We start from the raw sequence: 15105 nt of genomic DNA on the forward strand, positions 1-15105 counted from the left end.
CACCCACAATGCCTCTGAGGGTTCCTGAACACCTACACATGCCTTACAGACTGAGAACCTTGCAAAAATAAACAAATACACACACTCTTGCAAAATACATTGAAGTTGAACTCCATAACTCCATGTTTTCTTAGCTGAGAATTTGAGTTGCTTTGGCATATAATTTTACTTTTTCTATTAAAAAAATGCAGAACATCATAAACAGGAGTCTCAGTTCGGCTTAAAACTGGGGCCAGCTCAACTTGGGAAATACAAAGACAATTTAAAAATGTTTCAGACATCCATAGTGCAGAATACTCTTTAAGAAGCCAGCACATCACTTGAAAATGACTATGGATTGGAAGTGGAGACAATATATGCACCTTTCCCTGCTTATCTGTTTGCTTTGTAAGATGAAAAACCTTAATAAAAACTATTTTTTTTAAAAAAAGCCAGCACATACATAATAGCCCCCAAAAAGATGAACACACTGCAGTCCAATTTACAATAAAGGCTGTAGAAAAAGAGGTATTTTACCAAGGCCTGTCTGAAAATATTGAGGGATGGCTGGGGCAGCTCAGAAGGTTTATGAAGGCATAAGGGACATGCAAGATGGAAGGAGTGAAGGAGGTTGTTCAAGTTACCTGATTCTAAACCATTAAGGGCTTTAAAAGGTGAAAGTTAAACCATTCACCCCATATTTTACAATTCATGCCGAACAGGAGTCATCCCAAAACTAAATGGTACTTCTTACAAGAGTAACTTGAGTTTTATGCATTTATGGACTATAAGTGTCCTGTACAGATTGTAGCACCAAGGGTCGTCTTCCTTAACCATGGTTATGTGTTGCATCAGTTAAGTGTAACATCAGAATGCTTAAATCGTGGGCAAGGATTGGCTGCAGACTAGGATGTGAAATCACTGTTGCAAAAGTGGGTTTGCAAGGCAACTTACAATTGGCTGCAATTGTGCTCCCGGTAGCATGAACTGCATTTGCTGTGCAAACATGGCTGCGGCTGTCTTTTGCTGGATCAGGTTGTTACGTCCGTTGATTTCGAGTTGTGTTTTTAAGTGCGGCGGAGGATGAAGGTATTTGCAGTTTTCTCGAGTGCAGCGACCCTGGGGGGAAATGCGAAATGTTTTGCTGAGCTAGGCCAGTGCTTCCTTTAGCACCCACAAAAGATCTCAGTAACAAACCCCCCCCCCCCAAATCCACAACATATTCAAGATTCTTCCTGCTCAGTTTTGTTTGCACTGACTCAATCCACACCATACATTTAAAGCATCTTTAACCGCCTTGGCTTCCTGCCCCAAAGAATCTCAGGAACTGCAATTCCCAGTACCCTTAACTGACTGCAGCTCCCATGATTCCTGGGGAGGGGGGAAGTCATATGCTTTAAATTTATGTTTGTATAATATAGATGTGACCCAAGTCTTATGCACTGAACATACATCCTTTTTAACTTGCCCACATTTCACTGGATGCCAGGAGTGGATGCCAGGAAACAGAGGAAAGATGCAAAGAGTTTATTTCCTTGAGGGAGTCTGGGTGATGTAGATGCCTTCCCCACCCCCCATTGTTGAGGTACTTTATGCGGGGGGGGGGGGGGGGACGACGACGACGACGACGACCCACTTTTGTGGTCCTGTCTTAGATGTGGCTGCCATTGTGGGCTCTGCACACTGACCCAGCAACCATATTGTGCCTGGTGCCCACAAGCACGTTCTCAAAATTCCAAATGTGCTCAATGGCCCAAACAGGTTGGCCACCCCTTGGTTACAGTGCCAGCAATTCCTTGCTGAGCTACTTTTCTCTTCATGGAGTTTTTACAAAAGGAAGTTTTGAAAAATGTGGTTTAACCTGCAGTTGGTGGACCATGTTTTCCAAAACTTCCTTTTGTAAAAACTCCATGTGAAGAGAAAGTGATCATTCCACTCCCAGAACTGTGTCACCATATACACAAGCTCCTTTTCCACTGCATGTGGAGGCCATGGTCCTAGGTCCCCCCCGCCTTTTCTTATTCTGGATCTTGCAAAGGATCCACTTTTGCCCCACCCCATCAATCCTGCACCACATCAATGGCACTAGGTCTGCCTTTCCAAAAACTACACCTTCTCTAAAGGCGGTCCAGTCTTTTGATAGATCAGAATGTTTATGAGGCTTTAGAGCAGGGGTCAGCAATCTTTTTCAGCTGTGGGCCGGTCCACCGACCCTCAGACCATGGGGGGACGACTATATATATATATATATATATATATATATTTGGAGGGGGGGAAATGAACAAATTCCTATGCCCAGCAAATAAGCCAGAGATGCCTTTTAAATAACACATTCTACTCATGTAAAAACAAGCTGATTCCCAGACCGTCCGCAGGCCGTACTGAGAAGGCGATTGGGCTGCCCATGGGCCTTAGGTTGCCTATCCCTGCTTTAGAGCAATGTATACAAATTCCTTCTAGCAGAAGCACAGACTGGACATGGAAGGCTCATGTCACCATGCCTTTTGACCAAATTTAGGATAAATCTGCTTAGATGTTTTTGCATTCATAGGAATCTGGGAACAATGTGTGGGCGCGGTTAAGAAGCACACTTCTGGCTTCCCCGGAAGTTTGATCCCTGAGCCAAGATTTCACTGAAATAGTCGTCATTTTGATCAGCAACTCTACAGCGTGTCAGATAAGCTTGGGTGGGGGGGAAGTGTCTCTCTGAAAGCAGCCTTGAAGATTACTATATCACCTGTTACTGATGTTGCAAACGACCATAGTGCTTACTCCGCATGCATTTAAGCTCAGAATGAATTGTCACAGGCTGTATCTTTCTTCTTCTTCTGCATTTTATTGCCACTAAACTCCCACTTTCCCATTTCTCTTCCCTTTTGCAATCATGCATATAAAATCATGCCTGACAGCTGAGGGTTGCACTACAAGCATTTGATGAAGCGAACTGAGGAACGTTAAGAAGAGCCTGCTGGATCAGGCCAATGGCCCATCTAGTCCAGCATCCTGTTCTCACAGCAGCCAGCTAGATGCCCCAATGGAGAATCGGCAAGCAGGACTTGAGCACAACTTGAGCAACTCTCCTCTCCTGCAGTTTCCAGCAACTGGTTTTCAGAAGCCTCTGGCCATGAAGGAAGAGCACAGACATCATGTCTCATCGCCACTGATCGCATTCTCCTCCATGAATGCTTTTAAAGCAAACCAAATGGACAATACACACATTTGTTTTCATGCAAAAATCTGAGGGTGCGGTGGGCTCTGGTGTCAACATTTGCTTGAAGTTCCTAATAAATTCAGAGCAGATACTGCGAGAAAAGCCTCCAGCTTCTCCTGGCATTACTATGCAACTCAAAGTTCGTCTCTTGACATTCTCTCCTGCTTTACCGCCAATGGTAATAATAATATTCTACATCTTTGGAGAATTCAGTGGTGGAATACCTATTTTGCATGCAGGGAGGGGGGACCCAGGTTTAATCCCCAGCAACCCATTAAAAATAAAATAAAAAAAGAATCCTGGGTCAGCAAAGAAGCCAAAGGCCACCGTCTCCCTGTTGCTCCGACCATGGAGAGCTGCCACCACTTGCAGCAGACCCAGAACTAGGCTGGATGGACATGCTCCTCCGAAGGCTGCATCAGCTTAACGTTTGGCATGCACAAGGCGTACAGTTCTAAGGAAATGAGCTGAGCTGGCCAGTGTGTGTTTCTGAAAGGACTCTTCTTACATTCTGATCATATTTGTGGCACACGTAAATTTTAAACTCAACAGCTTGGAAGAACATTGCATTCCTAGGAACTAATGTGACCAAATTACCCCACAAACTCTTTCCCTCTGATCAGTTTTCCTTTCTCATAAATATCACTGTTGGCATATATATGTTGCTGAGAAGAGAGCAGCAATCTATGTATGCGCAGAAGTGCTCTTGTTTTCATCACTTTGTATGCTGCTGGGTAATGATAGTGGGAGCTGAGCCCTAGCTCCCAATAAATCCTGGGTATGTACGACAGCACATATATACTTTGCAGATCCAATATAGATACGAGCTGGTATAAAAAACTCCACTTAGAAGGTGTGAACCTACAAAAACTTGGGAAGCTTGCTTTCTGCCAAGTCAGGCCATTGGCCCATCTTGCTCAACACTGACTGGTAGGATTTCATGCCAGGGAACACTCCCAGCCCTGCCTGGAGGTGCCTGTTGAATGTTAGATTTTCTGCATGCAAAACAGGTCCTCTAGCCCTGCGTTGTAGCCCTTCGTAATTCCTACATCACAGGATATCCAGTTTTAAAGAAAGGTGGGAAGTTGGTCCACTCGGCTTAGTACTGTTTGCACCGGGGTGGGGAACCAGTAGCCCTACAGATACTGCGGGACTCCAGTTCCCATCAACCCCAGCCAATGGTCAAGGAAGAGGGGAACTGTAGTTTAGCTACAGCTGGAGACCACAGGGACTCCATCCCTGGTACGCATGGACTGTCAGCAACTCTCTTGAATTTTCAGACAGTTGCATCTTCTCCCAGGCCTCCCTGGAGATGCTGGGGGTGGAACCTGGGGCCACCTGCTCTACCACTGAGCTCCACCACCCCTTTACAAATTTCATAGTGTTTGGGGATGATGGCATAAGCAACCTATTTTGCAACTTGTGTATGTTGTGAGTCATCAGAATCAGTATTATGTAGATCAGGGGAACCTGCGGCCTGCCCAGTGTTTTGGGATTCCATCTTTCATCAGTCCTAGCAGAAATGCCAATGGTCTGGGAATGGTGGGGTAGAAACACTGGGAAGGAGGAAGATTCCATGCATATGATGGCTCTGGGGAAAGGGATGGCTGGAGAAAGGCATAAAAAACCCCAACCTAGGGTGGGGAAGGGGGGAGGTTGTGTTCTCTGGGAAATTGTTGCTGTTGTTGTTATTTATTACATCTGTATACTGCCCTGCATCTGAATATCTCAGGGTGGCCTAAATGTGTGCAGCATGTTTCACTGGCATGTGTCATTTGCAAAACGCTGTGATTCAGTTTGCACTTCTTCTAGACACCCAACAATTATCAAGAATAACGGAGAAGAGGAAAGTGCAGTTACCCTTCCTCTATCCGCTCCCCACCCACGTGTCACACTTTCATTGCAAATCTCGTAATCCAATTCCACAACTTTCCCTGCCTGATTGAATCTCCCTCTCAAGGACATCTGAGGATGCAAGTGCCTCTGACCTTCCTCTGCCTACATTCGACGGGTGTGCGTGCGCAAAACGCTATGAAACAGAGGAGCCAGGCTGCCTGCTTGCTCGTTTGTTCTGTGCAGATGGGGAAGCAGAGAACATTCAGGCCCCAGAGAATAAATGCTGAGGTGCCACCTTCATGACTACAAATAGCAGTTGCTGCTGCTGCTGCACACTACCCCATCTCATTCCCAGAGATTCCAGCCATGCTCTAAACCTAGGAATTTGAGTAGGCTCAGCTCTCAATATGCCTTTTGAGATAGAAGCAGCCCATGGATAAATACACTGGGGGCGGGTATGTCCTGGACTCTGCAGCACAACCAAATATCACCACCATTTTTGTTTCTTCTGTTATACCACTATCAATGTGCTTTATTGGAAGACTGGTCTCTGCCCAAAGGTGCTTACAATCTAAAAATGAACACAGGGAGGCACAAGGAAGAAGGAGCACAAAATGTGGTTACACCAGTTATGCGTACGTAGGCTTAGTCTCAAAATTTAGTGATGCAGTTCACCCAACCAAATAATGAAGGCGAAACTGAAGATATATGGGTAAACTGCTCATAAACACACACATGTGTACACATAAAATATCGTATAAACTGCATTTGAGAAACTATTTAAAAGTATTTTTAGATGGTTTTAATTGTTTTGAATATTTTATTTTAAGTACAGTATACCCTTTTCCCGCTTTAATTTACTATTACAGATAGGTAGCCGTGTTGGTCTGCCATAGTAAAAAAAAAAGAAAAGAAAAAGAAAAAGAAAAATTCCTTCCAGTAGCACCTTAAAGACCAACTAAGTTAGTTCTTGGTATGAGCTTTCGTGTGCATGCACACTTCTTCAGATACATCTGAAGAATGGTATCTGAAGAAGTGTGCATGCACACGAAAGCTCATACCAAGAACTAACTTAGTTGGTCTTTAAGGTGCTACTGGAAGGAATTTTTTTATTTAATTTACTATATTATTGTTTGCCCACTTTGGGAGGAAGAGGGATAGAAATCAAATACATAATATAAGAGGGAAACTGCTTGTGACAATGTGCACACCAGGCAAAACTATACACAAAAATCTGAGAAATCTGAGCGGAGATGGTGGTGAATTTTCACGAGGACTTTAAAAACAAATGAACGCAGAAGCAATGCAAAGATTAGGAGGCCCCAACTGAAGACTAGAGAAATGGGAAACTGAAACTGACAGAACCTCGCAGAACTAGACGGTAGGCACAGCCCCAGGCCAGGTGGCTGCGTGGGGGAGGGGATAGTCAGTGAAAGCAATGGCTTAACCATCAATCCCTTTGCCCAGGGAACTCTGGGAACTGAAGTTCTGTGAGGGGGAGGGGGCCTCCTAACAACTCTCAGGGCCCTTAACAAACCACAGTTCCCAGGATTCTTTAGGGGGAGCCATGGCTGTTTAAAGTGGGATGAGAATGCTTTAAATGTACAGTGCAGATGGACCTCATAGTGATTTGAGCACTTGAGGAAAGCATTACAGTGGTGCCTCGCAAGACGAAATTAATTCGTTCCGCGAGTTTTTTCGTCTTGCGATTTTTTCGTCTTGCGAAGCACGGACTTTGGAAAAGCTTCAAAAATCACCCAAGTCTTCAAAAACCTCAAAAAAGGCTACCACACCGCGTGCTATGAGTTGCTCCTTGAAGTGAATGCCCGGTTTTAAGAAAAAGGAAACAAACTTGCAAGACGTTTCCGTCTTGCGAAGCAAGCCCATAGGGAAATCCGTCTTGCGAAGCAATTCAAAAAACGAAAAACTCTTTCGTTTTGCGAGTTTTTCGTCTTTCGAGGCATTCGTCTTGCGAGGTACCACTGTATATACATTCTGATGATTATGAATAATCTGTATAGGATGCAAGCACAGAAATGGATAAAACATACAGTATGGAACTTTTTTAAAAAATATTGGACTAAGTTCTCAGTCATTCTAGGGCTGTACCCATTATCCACATTGTATTTGGAAAAGAAACATAAAAAAAGAAGAAGTCTGCATCAAAGTAGTATTACCAGTGGCAAGATTCAGTTTACTTGGAAGGAGGGGGTGGTGTGTGTGTGGAAATTAAAATCAAGTGCAGCAATGACACAGGGCAGTTTGTATTTGTGTTGCTGCATAGTTTAGAAAATCAACAGCCTAATGAACATAAACAGTTCCTGGATTTATAAATAACAGCCCATATGAGCTGACAATTTAGTTTCAATCTGGATAAGCAGCCCATGCCAGGAAATGTGGGACACATTTTCCAGCGCTTTCCTGAGATCACAAAAGGTACAGGAAGGTGACTCGCTCCAGAAATTTTCTTCTCCATATATAATGCTGGCTTATAAACAGTTACTCACCTGGTGTGAGTTAAAAATCACTTCCAGATGAGCTGGCAGGGATTGTTTATAGAAGTTTTTAAAAAAGCAAACAAACAAAACAAACAGGCCACAAATGACTAGCAAAGGTTTTTCCAGGCTTGAAACATTCTGGAAGATTTGCAAGGCGGATAGAGCGCCATCAGCATGTGCACAGAACAACATAAGCTCAAACAACAGAAATCTGCCGTAAGAAACATACAAATTCTAGATTGTGCAAGGGATGACAAAGGGAGGGGGTACAGACTGCCCTGTGTGCATCTTTTAGAGACATCTGCTGAGCAGGTGAAGCTTTTCTTGGAGAGAAGCAAAATACAATCTTTTGCTGGTTGTACACATCAAACTGCTGTCATTGCACAAGTGAAGGGGGCAGTTAAAAGCTGGGTGGCCTGGTGAAAAAACAGACAAGGGCTCTTGCACTTTTAATAGTTGTGAATTAAATGTGCAGCAGCTCTGTCCTCTTTTCACCCTATCCCCCAGCCCCAATTAAGAATTGGCAGAAAATTGGAGGAAGGGGGGAGAAGCAAGGGGAATGACTGTGTAGAAACTCCAGTATTTGGGGAGGATGACTGAAAGGTGTTTAAGGCTTCACAGAACACAGGGAGCTGCCTTTCCAGATGGCAATCTAGCTCTGTGTGTGTTATGTGGAAGGGTTTGAAGGAGAGAGAAGGAAAGACAGAGAGGCAGAATTCACATACTGTAGTTATCCTGGCAGAGACTTCCTGGTCTATAAAGGACTTAGATGAACCTCCCAATGCCTGTGGCAGAATGAGATGGACCAGGCTTTTAAGAGTAGACTTGTACCAATTCAGACTGCAAGTGGAGGATACTATTTCTGAATGCTGCCCCACTGTTTTTGCCTTTTAAACCCTCCATATTGAGAAAGTCAACATCTCCTTGGTGCAAGTTTTCCACCTCAAGGGAATTGATAATAACAACAGCAGCATTCAAAACAATACCGTTCATATACTACTCTGTTGTGCTTGTTGGGTAAAGGAGGCCTAAGGCACGTGAGAGAGCAAGAAAGAGTGTCCTCCCACAATGAAGTAAGTGGACTGCTCTTGCCACTAGAGCCCTCTTTCTAAATTTATCTTGCTGCAGTAATTATTCTGCTGTTCTCAAGTGAGGCCTAATCCTATTAACTGATAAACCTCCAACTCTTTTTTTTTTGAAAGTTACTAGACCTCATGGCTGCAAAGCAACACCTACCACCCACAACATCACAATGGTTCAGATTACAAGTTATTTGCCAGCTAGCAGCACTCAAAGGTAGCTGCTGTCTTATTTTATCTTGGCTCCAGGAACAAAGCTAACCCCGCCAGGGCCAACCCAATATATTTTGTTTCCTCGAGCAAAGGAAAAGATGTCCCCATCCCAATTTCAGAACAGAAACTGAATCGTACTTTAACACTGGCAAACAGGACAGAACCCTCCACCCTACTTGAAGGCACCAGGGCATAGAGCAAGCCAGCTTAGGTTACCCAGAGGGAACAGTTAGGGTTCCTAAGTATTTGCCGCCTGAGGCAGCTGTAACACTCTGCCTAAAGATAGGGCCAGCTATGCATCAAACAATGTGTACCGAGTACAGGTCTTGCTTACTGCGTACCATTCTGGTTGCCTCATCTTAAAAAGGATATGGTAGAGTTTGAAAAGATTCAGAAAAGTAACTAAAATGATCAGGGGGTGATTCATAAGAGCAATTCCCTTATGAAGAAAGGTTGCAGCATTTGGGACCTTTTAGCTTAGAGAACCGTAAGAGGCAAGATGACCGAAATTTGAAAGATTTTTTCTCCTCTTAGAACACTAGAACTTGCAGACATTCAATGAAACTGCCTCTACATTTGCCCCCCAAACAAGGCACCCCTTAATTATGGAGCAAGATGCATAGAGAAAAGGGTTTGCTTCCTCTCTCATACCACCTGAACTCAGGGACACCCAAGGAAGCTGAATTTTGGAAGGTCAGGAAAAGGAAGCCCTTCTTCCCACAGTGCAAGGTTAAACTGTGGGACTTGATCTTATGGGAGGCAGTGATGGCCGCAAACTTGGAAAAAATCATGGAGGAGGAGGAGGGGGCTGTTTATGGCTACTAGCCAGCATGGCAATCCAGTTGTGAGGCTGCAATGCTTTTGAATGCCAGGTGCTGGAAGGAAGTAAACCACAGGAAGGGGGGTTGTTCCTGCTTGCTGTTTCCCGCAGGCATCTGTTTGGCCCCTGTAAGAACAGGATGCTGGACCAGAAGGGTTATTGGCCTGATCCAGCAGGCTGTTATGTTCTTATGACTAAAAAAAAACAACCATGAACTTTCCTGAACCACAACACAAAGCCCAGCCCATGCCTCTTTTTCATCCAGAAATAAATCTATTTCATTGAGGAAGTCTAGATATCAGAACACAGCTAAACAGGCAAGCAACTTCTCCTGCAGGAAAAGCACTGGCCGGGAGGTATAGAGCAAGCATGACTAATGTCTGCATGATGTGCTCAGACTGACCTCGAGACCCAGAAATATGCCTCTGCCATGCTTAACATTGCCATGCAAAGCTCTCAAATCTAATAATGGTGTTTCAATTTCTCCACGCCATGCCAAGAAGCGGATTAACAGAAAATGCAATCATGACTTCAGAAGCTGGAAGGTTAATTCTGAATACCCACCAGCTAACCTCCCCTTTCCTCACCCTCCCCAAAGTATTCCTAGAACAAGAATAGGCCAATAATTCCCCTAGAAAATTGTTTGTAAGGAGTATTGCATAAGACGATCAAATTTATGTGAAATCTAAGCCGTCTAGACCATGGTTTGCTACCCTGATGGAAGAGGTAGCCAGTATTCGGTCTCTGAAAACTGCTTGCCAAATTAGCCTTTTAGAGTCGGACACGACTAAATGACTAAACAACAACTACTGTCTTGTTTTGCAATTCTTCATTCTGTTTTGTCTCTTGGAGTCATACATCTATGGAGACTAACTGGAACCCCTCAAACAGTTCTAATCTTTCTTTATCCTCTCAAGATGCTTTTTGTCAGAAATGTTCTGAAGGAATGCCTCTGTGAATTTCTTACAGCTCAAAGTACCAACATGGAAGCTATCAACTTTCCCATTTTAATTTTTTTAAAGCTACTAGCTCTCATGGTGTAAAGGAAGGCACTAGACTAATCAGGTCAACTCTTGAACAAAGAGTTCTCTATTTCCTATTGGTAAGTGATCAGATTCAGTCTTCAAGCTGAACATTCCACTTCTCTATAACTGCCCCCTGTCATTCTGTGCAAAGATTTATTACCTCAGAGAAGCAAATGTTTTGGCATTTTAACTCATGCTATCTCCCGAAATTAACAGGCCTCAACTGAAAGCCCTATTCTTCTCACATGTGCTCCTAAAAACAGAAGGGTATTGGGGGGTGGGAGGGAGATATACCGTATTTTTTGCTCTATACGATGCACCAGACCGCAAGACGCACCTAGTTTTTGGAGGAGGAAAACAAAAAAAAAAACATATTCTGAATCTCAGAAGCCAGAACAGCAAGAGGGATCGCTGCACAGTGAAAGCAGCAATCCCTCTTGCTGTTCTGGCTTCTGTGATAGCTGCGCAGCCTGAATTCGCTCCAAAAGACACACACACATTTCCCCTTACTTTTTAGGAGGGAAAAAGTGAGTCTTATAGAGCAAAAAATACAGTATATGCTTATACTGAAAGAAACAAAACACACTCTTAACTGACCAAGGTTAAGCAAAAACATTATTATCCCTGGATTCGCATTCTCCCATTTAAAAGGGAAAAAAATCTACGGAACTGCAAGAATAAAAACATCTGAAAGCAAATATGGTACCTTTTAACGATAAAAATAAATAAATAATAAATAAAATAAATAAGTAAATAATACCACATTTTTCATTGTAGTCCCCCAATGGAATAATTGGCATGTGCCACTCCGCCCCATGGGATTTCACAACTTTATTCCTCTGTTTCAAACCAAGTGAAGAATGAAGAGAGAGAAAAGCAGTGCTGTTTCACTGCATTTTCTGCATTCCATTCCCGCATGATGGCCAAATATCCCCCAAACCAGCCCTGCACTACCCAGAACACAGCCCACCCAGCTTATATGGCAGACCACCATGGATTCAATATCATTTTGCTGGGCGAGCATGTTCACAAACTGGACACAACAAGGGGCTGGCCATGCTTCTCCATTCACCTATAAAGCAGGTTGTGTGTTTGTAAGTCCCTGCAGTAATAGGACAATGCAATCCCTTGACATGCATAGCAAGCCCTTTTCTTGTTAACATTAGCTTTGTGTATGCACATGAACCATCATGTGCTGCCTGGCACATCTAGTTTGACCTTAGGACTTGGGGACGGGGACCCAGGAGGAGGGAATGTGTGCTGAGGTTCTGTAAAGCCACTGACCGGGCTGAGGGCTGCTTTTGCCTTGGTGGGTTGGAGATGTCATAGAATCATAGAATCATAGAGTTGGAAGAGACCCCAAGGGCCATCGAGTCCAACCCCCTGCCAAGCAGGAAACACCATCAGAGCACTCCTGACATATGGTTGTCAAGCCTCTGCTTAAAGACCTCCAAAGAAGGAGACTCCACCACACTCCTTGGCAGCAAATTCCACTGTTGAACAGCTCTTACTGTCAGGAAGTTCTTCCTAATGTTTAGGTGGAATCTTCTTTCTTGTAGTTTGGAACCATTGCTCCGTGTCCGCTTCTCTGGAGCAGCAGAAAACAACCTTTCTCCCTCCTCTATGTGACATCCTTTTATATATTTGAACATGGCTATCATATCACCCCTTAACCTCCTCTTCTCCAGGCTAAACATGCCCAGCTCCCTTAGCCGTTCCTCATAAGGGATCGTTTCCAGGCCTTTGACCATTTTGGTTGCCCTCCTCTGGACACGTTCCAGTTTGTCAGTGTCCTTCTTGAACTGTGGTGCCCAGAACTGGACACAGTACTCCAGGTGAGCTCTGACCAGAGCAGAATACAGTGGCACTATTACTTCCCTTGATCTAGATGCTATACTCCTATTGATGCAGCCCAGAATTGCATTGGCTTTTTTAGCTGCCGCGTCACACTGTTGGCTCATGTCAAGTTTGTGGTCAACCAAGACTCCTAGATCCTTTTCACATGTACTGCTCTCAAGCCAGGTGTCACCCATCTTGTATTTGTGCCTCTCATTTTTTTTGCCCAAGTGCAATACTTTACATTTCTCCCTGTTAAAATTCATCTTGTTTGTTTTGGCTCTAATCTGTCAAGGTCTCTAATCTGTTCTCTAATCTGTCAAGGTCGTTTTGAAATGTGATCCTGTCCTCTGGGGTGTTAGCCACCCCTCCCAGTTTGGTGTCATCTGCAAATTTGATCAGGATGCCCTTGAGTCCATCATCCAAGTCGTTGATAAAGATGTTGAATAAGACCGGGCCCAAGACAGAACCCTGTGGCACCCCACTAGTCACTCTTCTCCAGGATGAAGAGGAACCATTGATGAGCACCCTTTGGCTTCGGTCAGTCAGCCAGTTACAAATCCACTGAGTGGTAGCATAGTCAAGACCGCATTTTACCAGCTTCTTTACAAGAATATCATGGGGCACCTTGTCAAATGTCAGGATTCTATCCTGAAAACAAACCTTGTAGAGGCAGATGCGAGCTCTTTCACACCACCTTCCTGGCACCCGATCTCAATCCTGGGCTCCTGGGCTCTGGCACACAGCTGCCTTATCTTGCCTAGGCTATGTTTCAGGCTCTGAAATACTGTTATGGAGTTGATTCTTTAAGCACCAGTGGCTAACCACCTTCTATGCTGGTTGGGGGCCCCAATCTAGCCCCCTAAGCAAATCTCACCCTGTCCCCCCAAAACAACCCACACTGATTTTGGTAGAGATGGTTAAAAAGTGAATGGGTAGGTGGGAGAATTAAAGCCAGCACAGTGCAGAAAAATTTAAACCTCTCTGCCCAGCCCAGCCCTCAGATGTAAACCACCCTCCTTGCCCCCTGGTCACCGGATGGATTCTTTAATGCAGTGTTTCCCAAACTTGGGTCTCCAGCTGTTTTTGGATTACAACTCCCATCATTCCTAGCTGGCAAGGCCAGTGGTCACGGGTGATGCAAAAACAGCTGGAGACAGAAGTTTGGGAAAACATGCTTTAATGAGTGAGCAGAGAGGAAATAATAACCTCCCCACCCTCAACTGATCTGAAAAGCGTGTGCCTTTGTGTGCATATGCCCCTGAAGGACAGGCCATGAGAAAATGTGGCTCTCTGGCCCCCAGGGTGGATTTGATTAAAATCAAATCAATTTAAATCACGATTTAAATCACTAGTTAGTAAGACTTGATTTAAATCAGGCATAGGAAAACTCAGGCCTCCCGATGTTTTGGGACTACAGCTCGCATCATCCCTAGCTAACAGGACCAGTAGTCAGGGATAATGGGAGCTGTATTACCAAAACAGCTGGAGGGCAGAGTTTGCCTATGCCTGATTTAAATCCTTCTTTTACAGAAAGGTTCAACCTTGCTGGCATCCTCTTAATATTGACAACTGGAGGAAGGTTTCCTTTTTGGAAAAATAAATTTTTACAGTTATATAAAAATTACTGATTGATTATACTATTAAAAACATATAGACAGATAATTATTAAATTATTGTGAGGTTTAATAAGTCAACTATATTTGGATAATTTTTTTGCTGTACTCTATTGGAAGTAGAAAAATACCATGTCCTTCATAGCAACTGAAACAATTTATTTAACTAAAACAATAACATTATAGCATATGTATCCATGTTTGTTAACTGATGTGCTTAAACATTTTTTTAAAAAAGAACTTAAGAGTTTTAGCACACATGAAAAACTTTAAACAAATCCTTATTTCCTGATGAATAGCCTTTGGACTAGAATGTAACTTAAAGAGAAAATCTTTAGAAATATTTTTCCTCCAAAAGCATTTCATTTAAAAAATCCAATTTAAATAAAAAAATCTGATTTAAATTTTAAAAATCCAATTTATTTCATTTTATTTTTAAAAAATCATTGATTTTTACTCACCCCTAACAGCTAGCTGCCCCTGCTTCTAAAGCTAACACATTCTGCACAATTTGAGGATTTGCATGAAAAGCTGGGGCGGAGGGAGATTAAAGAGTGATTCCCATCAAGAGAGGAGAAGCGTTTTTCCTGAACCCTGGGAATCTTGGTAAATCCATGCGTGTGTCGGGACGCATGCAATTCACCCCGGCCTTTTACACCGCTACTCTGCGGTCCTTGACAGGCCTAATCTCTGTGTGGCTGTCCCTGCCGCGCTGCAAGCCAAGCTGGCTCCTGGGATAATGTGCAAAGCTGTAACCTGGCAGTGGGAGGGCAGGCACAAATCACTCCAGCATCTTCCAACCCAGGCGGGGAGGACAATGCAGACAGACGCTCGCCAATCTCTTGTGACAGGAGCTCCCAAGGTGAGGTCAAGGGAGGCCAAAGCTGCAGGCGGGGTGGAGGGAAAAGTTGAGAGGGGCAACAAAAAGAGAGGAAGCCGTTTGGAGTTAATGAGTAGGAGGGTGCAATTAGGATTTCAGTTTCTAAAGTGGG

At 43.8% G+C, this 15105-nt stretch overlaps 1 protein-coding gene across 7 annotated transcripts in view; it reads right to left on the reverse strand.

Moving 5' to 3' along the window:
• Window positions 1-15105, reverse strand: part of MBNL3 (muscleblind like splicing regulator 3) — a 123268-nt gene that overhangs the window by 37819 nt on the left and 70344 nt on the right. For all 7 annotated transcript variants that reach the window (XR_013835037.1, XR_013835038.1, XM_079962873.1 and 4 more), the window contains one exon: window positions 934-1098. Coding sequence is in view for 5 of the 7 variants with exons in the window: in XM_079962873.1 (XP_079818999.1) it covers window positions 934-1098 (165 nt within the window). In the remaining 2 variants the exon portion in view is untranslated. The remainder of the gene's footprint in view (window positions 1-933; window positions 1099-15105) is intronic.

This window comes from Podarcis cretensis (assembly GCF_951804945.1).
Source record: "Podarcis cretensis genome assembly, chromosome: Z".
In the NCBI taxonomy this organism is placed as follows: domain Eukaryota; kingdom Metazoa; phylum Chordata; class Lepidosauria; order Squamata; family Lacertidae; genus Podarcis; species Podarcis cretensis.